Here is an 11,884-nt window from a genome sequence, read left to right on the forward strand (position 1 = left end):
GGGGGACTTGACTGGAGGAAAGGAAGGGGGAATGACTGGAAGAAAGGCAGGGGGAATGACTGGAGGAAAGGGAGGGGGAATGACTGGAGGAAAGGCAGGGGGAATGACTGGAGGAAAGGAAGAGGGAACGGCTGAAGGAAAGGAAGGGGGACTTGACTGGAGGAAAGGAAGGGGGAACGGCTGGAGGAAAGGGAGGGGAATGACTCTGAGGAAAGGAAGGGGGACTTGACTGGAGGAAAGGAAGGGGGACTTAACTGGAGGAAAGGAAGGGGGAACGGCTGGAGGAAAGGCAGGGGGAATGACTGGAGGAAAGGCAGGGGGAATGACTGGAGGAAAGGAAGAGGGAACAGCTGAAGGAAAGGAAGGGGGACTTGACTGAAGGAAAGGAAGGGGGAATGGCTGGAGGAAAGGGAGGGGGACTTGACTGGAGGAAAGGAAGGGGGGGAACAGCTGGAGGAAAGGAAGGGGAAAGTGAAAGTCAGGGACAAACATATACACACACACACGCACAAACACAAACTCTGTCACTCTGACACACACACACACAGGGAATGACTGGAGGAAAGGCAGGGGGAATGACTGGAGGAAAGGCAGGGGGAATGACTGGAGGAAAGGAAGAGGGAATGGCTGAAGGAAAGGGAGGGGGAATGACTGGAGGAAAGGAAGGGGGACTTGACTGGAGGAAAGGAAGGGGGACTTGACTGGATGAAAGGAAGGGGGAACGGCTGAAGGAAAGGAAGAGGGAATGACTGGAGGAAAGGAAGGGGGGAACAGCTGAAGGAAAGGAAGGGGGAATGACTGGAGGAAAGGCAGTGGGAATGACTGGAGGAAAGGCAGGTGAATGACTGGAGGAAAGGAGGGGGGAATGACTGGAGGAAAGGCAGAGTGAATGACTGGAGGAAAGGAAGGGGGAACGGCTGAAGGAAAGGAAATGGGAACGGCTGAAGGAAAGGAAATGGGGAATGACTGGAGGAAAGGCAGGGGGAACGGCTGAAGGAAAGGAAATGGGGAATGACTGGAGGAAAGGCAGGGGGAATGACTGGAGGAAAGGCAGGGGGAATGACTGGAGGAAAGGAAGAGGGAACGGCTGAAGGAAAGGAAGGGGGAATGACTGGAGGAAAGGCAGGGGGAATGACTGGAGGAAAGGAAATGGGGAATGACTGGAGGAAAGGCTGGGGGAATGACTGGAGGAAAGGAAGAGTGAACGGCTGCAGGAAAGGAAGGGGGGAATGACTGGAGGAAAGGCAGGGGGAATGACTGGAGGAAAGGAAGAGGGAACGGCTGAAGGAAAGGAAGGGGGAATGACTGGAGGAAAGGCAGGGGGAATGACTGGAGGAAAGGAAGAGGGAACGGCTGAAGGAAAGGAAATGGGGAATGACTGGAGGAAAGGCAGGGGGAATGACTGGAGGAAAGGAAGAGGGAACGGCTGAAGGAAAGGGAGGGGGAATGACTGGAGGAAAGGAAGGGGGACTTGACTGGAGGAAAGGAAGGGGGACTTGACTGGATGAAAGGAAGGGGGAATGGCTGAAGGAAAGGAAGAGGGAATGACTGGAGGAAAGGAAGGGGGGGAACAGCTGAAGGAAAGGAAGGGGGAATGACTGGAGGAAAGGCAGTGGGAATGACTGGAGGAAAGGCAGGGGGAATGACTGGAGGAAAGGAGGGGGGAATGACTGGAGGAAAGGCAGAGTGAATGACTGGAGGAAAGGAAGGGGGAACGGCTGAAGGAAAGGAAATGGGAACGGCTGAAGGAAAGGAAATGGGGAATGACTGGAGGAAAGGCAGGGGGAATGACTGGAGGAAAGGCAGGGGGAATGACTGGAGGAAAGGAAGAGGGAACGGCTGAAGGAAAGGAAGGGGGAATGACTGGAGGAAAGGCAGGGGGAATGACTGGAGGAAAGGCAGGGGGAATGACTGGAGGAAAGGAAGAGTGAACGGCTGCAGGAAAGGAAGGGGGGAATGACTGGAGGAAAGGCAGGGGGAATGACTGGAGGAAAGGAAGAGGGAACGGCTGAAGGAAAGGAAGGGGGAATGACTGGAGGAAAGGAAGGGGGAATGACTGGAGGAAAGGAAGAGGGAACGGCTGAAGGAAAGGAAGGGGGAATGACTGGAGGAAAGGCAGGGGGAACGGCTGGAGGAAAGGGAGGGGGAATGACTGGAGGAAAGGGAGAGGGAACGGCTGAAGGAAAGGAAGGGGGACTTGACTGGAGGAAAGGAAGGGGGACTTGACTGGAAGAAAGGCAGGGGGAATGACTGGAGGAAAGGGAGGGGGAATGACTGGAGGAAAGGCAGGGGGAATGACTGGAGGAAAGGAAGAGGGAACGGCTGAAGGAAAGGAAGGGGGACTTGACTGGAGGAAAGGAAGGGGGACTTAACTGGAGGAAAGGAAGGGGGACTTAACTGGAGGAAAGGAAGGGGGAACGGCTGGAGGAAAGGGAGGGGAATGACTCTGAGGAAAGGCAGGGGGAATGACTGGAGGAAAGGAAGAGGGAACAGCTGAAGGAAAGGAAGGGGGACTTGACTGGAGGAAAGGAAGGGGGAATGGCTGGAGGAAAGGGAGGGGGACTTGACTGGAGGAAAGGAAGGGGGGAACAGCTGGAGGAAAGGAAGGGGAAAGTGAAAGTCAGGGACAAACATATACACACACACACGCACAAACACAAACTCTGTCACTCTGACACACACACACACAAGGCCATTGGGGCGAGAATCTGTTCAGTGCCACTGTAAGGTCTCAGACTGTAACTTACCAGCCTGGCTGGGCTTAAGGATGCTCAAGGTTTTACTACCTGTCTTAGGCTGTGTCCCAAATTACACCATTTTCCCTTTATAGTGCACTACTTGTGACCAGGGCCTAGGGGAATAGGGTGTCATTTGGGACACATTCAGTACTTACTGTTTGATGATCTGATCTCAGACCAGTGTAAAAGTACATCAGAAGTGGATCCTGGTGTGTCAAGTCAACAGTGACTCTTCTTTCTAAGTAGTAAAATGTATTTATGGTAGATTGAACTGTAGTTGAGATTCTTCTAGTTTCACACTATGAATATATCCAGATTGAATTCAAAGTGAAACAATTCAACCTTTACCCTAACCATATAGTAGCTTCATGTCCACATCCCAGTTCAACCCTCCCCTTCCTCCTTCTACACTATCCTATCCAATACAATGTAAGCAGTGCCCCAGTCCTTCAAAAAACCTGCTAAGTGGTATATATTGTAACATGTCCTCTCCACCTTTCCCTGTGCAGATCGTGGCGGCCATCTTTGCCATCGCTGGCATCGTGATGATGACGTACGCTGACGGTTTCCACAGCCACTCTGTCATGGGAGTCACCTTCGTTGTGGCCTCCGCTTCAACGTCTGCACTCTACAAGGTACTTCTCTACTCTATGAACAAACACACACACAAACACACACATTCACACGCGCCCGCACGAACACACACACGAGCGCACACACACATTCTCACACACACGAACACACACACGAGCGCACACACACAGGATGCAGTTGTTTGCTTAACTGTGAGACATGGTACAGTCTTCTCTTAAAGGACAGAATCAAAGGAGCACCTCATCCTTTGTGGTTGGAAGGAATAAATACATGGTTATCCTTTGTGGTTGGAAGGAATAAATACATGGTCATCCTTTGTGGTTGGAAGGAATAAATACATGGTCATCCTTTGTGGTTGGAAGGAATAAATACATGGTTATCCTTTGTGGTTGGGAGGAATAAATACATGGTTATTCTTTGTGGTTGTAAGGAATAAATACATGGTTATTCTTTGTGGTTGGAAGGAATAAATACATGGTTATTCTTTGTGGTTAGAAGGAATAAATACATGGTTATTCTTTGTGGTTAGAAGGAAGTGTGTCAGTTCTGAGACCTTTTATGTGTCTCCATTTTTATTTTCTCCTTCAGTGAGATGTAGATGTCCTCAAAACATTTCAAAGAATAAATCACCCAAACATCCTCCTTTATGAGATACAGATTAGGAGCAGCGTTAGGTCTCATGTAAGGAGTCTTTGTGCATACAGGGACAGGCTCGTGAGTCTCCTGAGATTTGTTCCTTATATAATCAGGTAACAGGAGACTAGATTGGATGTTATGAAATACTATGAAGCATTCTAAAACATCTGGGCTGGGCTAAATTAATTGTGGTATGTAGTTGGGTGTTTCATCTGATAGACCTGCAGTACTTGATGTTTAGACTGTGACAGGCAGATCCTTATAGATTCTGAAGGGACATATGGATGGATGTGTGGTATGTACCAGGGTGTTTCATTTGATAGACCTGCAGATGTTTAGACTGTGACAGGCAGATCCTTATAGATTCTGAAGGGACAGATGGATGGATGTGTGGTATGTAGTTGGGTGTTTGTACATTGATAGGCCTCCAGAACCTGACGTTCAGTGTCAGTATGATGGCCAGATATATAGCCAAGTTGGGCAGACAGACAGGCAGACAGACAGGCAGACAGGCAGACAGGCAGGCAGGCAGGCAGGCAGGCAGGCAGGCAGGCAGACAGACAGACAGACAGACAGACAGACAGACAGACAGACAGACAGACAGACAGACAGACAGACAGACAGACAGACAGGCAGACAGACAGATAGACAGACAGACAGGCAGACGGATAGACGGGCGGGTGGGCGGACGGACGGATGGACGGATGGATGGATGGATATACAGTATATCATTGTTGCCAAAACACGTTTCCCTAGAACTACACAGCTGATTAAAATAATGAACCTATCATCAAGCTTTGATTATTTGAATCGGCTGTGTAGTGCTAGGGCATAAACCAAAACGTGCCCCCCTTAGGGTCCCCAGGACCGAGTTTGGGAAACACTGGTATATATAATGACTGCCTGTGGGGAACAGACAGACACAAAGATGGGTTGATGGTTCTATAATATGGCTGTTCTGTGGCATCTCCTGTTCTATAATATGACTGCTTTGTGGTGTCTCCTGTTCTATAATATGGCTGCTTTGTGGTGTCTCCTGTTCTATAATATGGCTGCTCTATGGTGTCTCCTGTTCTATAATATGGCTGTTCTGTGGTGTCTCATGTTCTATAATATGGCTGTTCTGTGATGTCTCCTGTTCTATAATATTGCTGTTCTATGGTGTCTCCTGTTCTATAATATGGCTGTTCTGTGGTGTCTCCTGTTCTATAATATGGCTGCTTTGTGGTGTCTCCTGTTCTATAATATGGCTGTTCTGTGGTGTCTCCTGTTCTATAATATGGCTGTTCTGTGGTGTCTCCTGTTCTATAATATGGCTGCTCTGTGGTGTCTCCTGTTCTATAATATGGCTGCTTTGTGGTGTCTCCTGTTCTATAATATGGCTGTTCTGTGGTGTCTCCTGTTCTATAATATGGCTGTTCTGTGGTGTCTCCTGTTCTATAATATGGCTGTTCTGTGGTGTCTCCTGTTCTATAATATGGCTGTTCTGTGGTGTCTCCTGTTCTATAATATGGCTGCTCTGTGGTGTCTCCTGTTCTATAATATGGCTGTTCTGTGGTGTCTCCTGTTCTATAATATTGCTGTTCTGTGGTGTCTCCTGTTCTATAATATGGCTGCTCTGTGGTGTCTCCTGTTCTATAATATGACTGCTCTGTGGTGTCTCCTGTTCTATAATATGGCTGTTCTGTGGCATCTCCTGTTCTATAATACGGCAGTTCTGTGGTGTCTCCTGTTCTATAATATGGCTGTTCTGTGGTGTCTCCTGTTCTATAATATGGCTGTTCTGTGGTGTCTCCTGTTCTATAATATGACTGCTCTATGGTGTCTCCTGTTCTATAATATGGCTGCTCTATGGTGTCTCATGTTCTATAATATGGCTGTTCTGTGGTGTCTCCTGTTCTATAATATGACTGCTCTATGGTGTCTCCTGTTCTATAATATGGCTGCTCTATGGTGTCTCCTGTTCTATAATATGGCTGTTCTGTGCTGTCTCCTGCTCTATAATATGACTGCTCTGTGGTGTTTCCTGCTCTATAATATGGATGTTCTGTGGTGTCTCCTGTTCTATAATATGACTGCTATATGGTGTCTCCTGTTCTATAATATGGCTGCTCTATGGTGTCTCATGTTCTATAATATGGCTGTTCTGTGGTGTCTCCTGTTCTATAATATGACTGCTCTATGGTGTCTCCTGTTCTATAATATGGCTGTTCTGTGGTGTCTCCTGTTCTATAATATGGCTGTTCTGTGGTGTCTCCTGTTCTATAATATGGCTGCTCTGTGGTGTCTCCTGTTCTATAATATGGCTGTTCTGTGGTGTCTCCTGTTCTATAATATGGCTGTTCTGTGGTGTCTCCTGTTCTATAATATGGCTGTTCTGTGGTGTCTCCTGTTCTATAATATGGCTGTTCTGTGGTGTCTCCTGTTCTATAATATGGCAGTTCTGTGGTGTCTCCTGTTCTATAATATGGCTGCTCTATGGTGTCTCCTGTTCTATAATATGGCTGTTCTGTGGTGTCTCCTGTTCTATAATATGGCTGTTCTGTGGTGTCTCCAGTTCTATAATATGACTGCTCTATGGTGTCTCCTGTTCTATAATATGGCTGCTCTATGGTGTCTCATGTTCTATAATATGGCTGTTCTGTGGTGTCTCCTGTTCTATAATATGACTGCTCTATGGTGTCTCCTGTTCTATAATATGGCTGCTCTATGGTGTCTCCTGTTCTATAATATGGCTGTTCTGTGCTGTCTCCTGCTCTATAATATGACTGCTCTGTGGTGTTTCCTGCTCTATAATATGGATGTTCTGTGGTGTCTCCTGTTCTATAATATGACTGCTATATGGTGTCTCCTGTTCTATAATATGGCTGCTCTATGGTGTCTCATGTTCTATAATATGGCTGTTCTGTGGTGTCTCCTGTTCTATAATATGACTGCTCTATGGTGTCTCCTGTTCTATAATATGGCTGCTCTATGGTGTCTCCTGTTCTATAATATGGCTGTTCTGTGCTGTCTCCTGTTCTATAATATGACTGCTCTGTGGTGTTTCCTGCTCTATAATATGGATGTTCTGTGGTGTCTCCTGTTCTATAATATGACTGCTATATGGTGTCTCCTGTTCTATAATATGACTGCTCTATGGTGTCTCATGTTCTATAATATGGCTGTTCTGTGGTGTCTCCTGTTCTATAATATGACTGCTCTATGGTGTCTTCTGTTCTATAATATGACTGCTCTATGGTGTCTCATGTTCTATAATATGGCTGTTCTGTGGTGTCTCATGTTCTATAATATGGCTGCTCTGTGGTGTTTCCTGCTCTATAATATGGATGTTCTGTGGTGTCTCCTGTTCTATAATATGGCTGCTCTGTGGTGTCTCCTGTTCTATAATATGGCTGCTTTGTGGTGTCTCCTGTTCTATAATATGGCTGTTCTGTGGTGTCTCCTGTTCTATAATATGGCTGTTCTGTGGTGTCTCCTGTTCTATAATATGGCTGCTCTGTGGTGTCTCCTGTTCTATAATATGGCTGTTCTGTGGTGTCTCCTGTTCTATAATATGGCTGTTCTGTGGTGTCTCATGTTCTATAATATGGCTGCTCTGTGGTGTTTCCTGCTCTATAATATGGATGTTCTGTGGTGTCTCCTGTTCTATAATATGGCTGCACTGTGGTGTCTCCTGTTCTATAATATGGCTGCTTTGTGGTGTCTCCTGTTCTATAATATGGCTGTTCTGTGGTGTCTCCTGTTCTATAATATGGCTGTTCTGTGGTGTCTCCTGTTCTATAATATGGCTGCTCTGTGGTGTCTCCTGTTCTATAATATGGCTGTTCTGTGGTGTCTCCTGTTCTATAATATGGCTGTTCTATGGTGTCTCCTGTTCTATAATATGGCTGCTCTGTGGTGTCTCCTGTTCTATAATATGACTGCTCTATGGTGTCTCCTGTTCTATAATATGGCTGTTCTGTGGTGTCTCCTGTTCTATAATATGGCTGTTCTGTGGTGCCTCCTGTTCTATAATATGGCTGCTCTGTGGCGTCTCCTGCCCTGCTGTCACAATGGCCTAATGTGGTCAACAGACAGCGGTGGCAGAGTGCCAGGCCAGGGAGACGGTTGGCAGGTACTCCCGCTCTCTTTGGTCTGCCCGCATGTTCTCGTTAAGGGGGAGGAAATGGGGGTGAATGTATGAGGTACCTACAGTACCTGATAAATCAACCCCCCCCCCTCCTATCACTCTCCTCTATCCCTTTCCCTCTCCCCCCTGGATTACGGTCCCCTCTTTGTTTTTACACTGCTGCTACTCGCTGTTTATTATCTATTCATAGTCACTTTACAAATGACCTGGACTAACCTGTACCCCTGCACATTGACTCGGTACCGGTACCCCCTGTATATACCCTTGTTATTGTATGTCATTTTCTTGTGTTACTTTTTGATTTAATATTTTTTTTTAACTTTAGTTTATTTAGTAAATATTTTCTTAACTCTATTTCTTCAACTGCATTGTTGGTTAAGGGCTTGTAAGTAAGCATTTAACGGAAAGTTCTACACCTGTTGTATTTGGCGCATGTGTCACGATCGTCATAATAAGCGGACCAAGGTGCAGCGGGATATGAAGACATCTTCTTTTATTAAAGATGACGAAACACGAAATGAACACTTTTACAAAACAAAAGTGAAGCTATAGACGTAAGTGCACACACAAGCTATAAACGTACAACATAGACAATTACCCACATTAACCTAATGCCTATGGCTGCCTTAAATATGGCTCCCAATCAGAGACAATGAATGACAGCTGTCTCTGATTGAGAACCCTTCAGGCAACCATAGACTTACCTAGACAACTACACTAGACACTGCCCCATACACATACAACACCCCTAGACACTACAAAAACACATACATTCCCCATGTCACACCCTGACCTAACTAAAATAATAACGAAAACAAAGATAACTAAGGCCAGGGCGTGACAGCATGTGACAAATACAATTTTATTTTCTCTCTCTTTCTCTCTCTCTCTCCACAGGTGCTCTTTAAAATGGTCCTGGGCAGTGCCAAGTTTGGGGAGGCAGCGCTCTTTCTGACGATCGTCGGCGGGGCTAATTTTGTGTTCATCAGCTTTGTGCCGGTCATCCTGTACTTCACCCATGTGGAATACTTTGGTTCTCTTGAGGACATCCCCTGGTTATACCTCTGTGGGGTAGCAGGCCTGCTCTTTGGTAAGCACTGACTTCTGTAGATCACTTTCAGTGTGGAGGCTGATGCAATCCTGCAACCAGTGTAGAGACTGATGCAAAACTGCAACCAGTGTAGAGACTGATGCAAAACTGCAACCAGTGTAGAGACTGATGCAAAACTGCAACTAGTGTAGAGACTGATGCAAAACTGCAACTAGTGTAGAGACTGATGCAAAACTGCAACTAGTGTAGAGACTGATGCAAAACTGCAACTAGTGTAGAAACTGATGCAAACCTGCAACCAGTGTGGAGACTGATGCAAACTTGCAACCAGTGTGGAGACTGATGCAAACTTGCAACCAGTGTAGAGACTGATGCACAACTGCAACCAGTGTAGAGACTGATGCAAACCTGCAATCAGTCTAGAGACTGATGCAATCCTGCAACCAGTGTAGAGACTGATGCAAACCTGCAACCAGTGTAGAGACTGATGCAAACCTGCAACCAGTGTAGAGACTGATGCAAACCTGCAACCAGTGTAGAGACTGATGCAAACCTGCAACCAGTGTAGAGACCGATGCAAACCTGCAACCAGTCTAGAAACTGATGCAATCCTGCAACCAGTGTAGAGACTGACGCAAACCTGCAACCAGTGTAGAGACTGATGCAAACCTGCAACCAGTGTAGAGACTGATGCAAACCTGCAACCAGTCTAGAGACTGATGCAATCCTGCAACCAGTGTAGAGACTGATGCAAACCTGCAACCAGTGTAGAGACTGATGCAAACCTGCAACCAGTGTAGAGACTGATGCAAACCTGCAACCAGTGTAGAGACCGATGCAAACCTGCAACCAGTGTAGAGACTGATGCAAACCTGCAACCAGTCTAGAAACTGATGCAATCCTGCAACCAGTGTAGAGACTGACGCAAACCTGCAACCAGTGTAGAGACTGATGCAAACCTGCAACCAGTCTAGAAACTGATGCAATCCTGCAACCAGTGTAGAGACTGATGCAAAACTGCAACCAGTGTGGAGACTGATGCAGAACTGCAACTAGTGTGGAGACTGATGCAAACCTGCAACCAGTGTAGAGACTGATACAAACCTGCAACCAGTGTGGAGACTGATACAAACCTGCAACCAGTGTGGAGACTGATACAAACCTGCAACCAGTGTAGAGACTGATGCAAACCTGCAACCAGTGTAGAGACTGATACAAACCTGCAACCAGTGTAGAGACTGATGCAAACCTGCAACCAGTGTGGAGACTGATGCAAACCCCCCCTCCCGCCAACCCAATTAATTTAGTCAATGAGCTGCATTGAAAAGTTGCCTTATACTTGCTGACTAGTTCCTCTTTTTGACTGTGAGTAAAATAGTTGTAGTTAATAAGTAAAGTTTAACTTTTTCTCCTCCACAGCTTTCAATATCCTGGTGAACTTTGGCATTGCCATCACGTACCCCACATTAATCTCCCTGGGCATCGTCCTGAGTGTCCCTGTCAATGCCCGTAAGTCTCTGCTCCTTCTCCTCCAACTCTACTGTGTCCTTTCCTCCAGATATTTATCCCATCCAGTGGAACAACCTTAACTCAGGCCGGGATTCAATTATAGAAGTTGTGGCTTTTAAAGGTAATGTTCGCAGAGATCCCATTCACGGTAAACGCTGCATATGTCGGTTCAATCGGGAAATTGCTTTTAAAAGCCGCAGTGCCTATAATCCGCGATGAAATTGAATCCCGGCCTCACTGGTTAACGTTCCTATTTCCCTGGAAATAATCAGAATTCATGTAAACATTACAGTTTTGAAAACATAGCTTGTCCAAAAAAAAAAGTGGTCTCTTGGCACAACTTACCCCGAGTGAAACAAGGGTGTCTCAACTTCCCCCTTTGACTCAACTTCCCCCCTCTCCCCTAGTGTGACTCACATTGATGTGTTGTGTTGTGGACCTGTTTGTGTTAATGTTGTATCACTTCTGTCAGCGTTATGTTATGAAGGCCTGATCATTGGTTAAGTTTTAGGTAATATAACCCCTTGTTGTGTTGCAGTGGTTGACCTGTACACGTGTGAGATCCACTTCAACGCAGTGCGTCTGATCGCCGTGTTGATCATCTGCCTGGGCTTCCTGATGTTGCTGCTTCCAGAGGACTGGGACCAGTGTTTCATCCAGCTCCACGCTAAGCTGCAGAGTAAACGGGAGGAACCAGCCGAGGAGGAGGCAGGGCCCGGGTCCAGCCTCAACTGGAGCAGGAGAGCAAGGACCTCCATGTCTACCTTTACACACTGACCACCGTTAAATGTGGAGGGATGGACGGACGGACACACTGAAACAGACAGCGGCAAACATGCACACAAATGGATGAATGAACAGATGGACAGATACAGACACACATACAGTGTACACATGCGCACACACACACACACACACACACACACACACACACACACACACACACACACACACACACACACACACACACACACACACACACACACACACACACACACACACACACACACACAGTCCACCTTGGACACTTGATTGCCACGATGACCTGCATGGTCGACCTCTGCCCTCCGCCCTCTCTCTCTCTTTCCCCTTCCCTCTCACTAGTTTCTGCCTGGAAACCTTTCTGTTGGTCTGTCGGTCCGTCTGGGTCTGTTCAAGACCTTTTCATTTCACTGCAAAAAGCACTGATATCAATATTTGTTCATTTCACAATCAACAAACAAT

The 11,884-nt window shown here is 46.7% G+C and overlaps 1 protein-coding gene across 1 annotated transcript in view; it reads left to right on the forward strand.

Annotated features, from left to right (window-relative positions):
- LOC120017970 (putative thiamine transporter SLC35F3) overlaps positions 1-11,560 on the forward strand; it is a 30,143-nt gene extending 18,583 nt beyond the window's left edge. Inside the window, exons 3-6 of the mRNA XM_038960930.1 lie at positions 3,248-3,373; positions 8,998-9,190; positions 10,571-10,660; positions 11,199-11,560. Of these exons, the coding sequence (XP_038816858.1) occupies positions 3,248-3,373; positions 8,998-9,190; positions 10,571-10,660; positions 11,199-11,437 (648 nt within the window). The 3' untranslated portion in view covers positions 11,438-11,560. The remainder of the gene's footprint in view (positions 1-3,247; positions 3,374-8,997; positions 9,191-10,570; positions 10,661-11,198) is intronic.
- The last annotated feature ends 324 nt before the right edge of the window (positions 11,561-11,884 follow it).

Source organism: Salvelinus namaycush, chromosome 22, assembly GCF_016432855.1.
Source record: "Salvelinus namaycush isolate Seneca chromosome 22, SaNama_1.0, whole genome shotgun sequence".
In the NCBI taxonomy this organism is placed as follows: domain Eukaryota; kingdom Metazoa; phylum Chordata; class Actinopteri; order Salmoniformes; family Salmonidae; genus Salvelinus; species Salvelinus namaycush.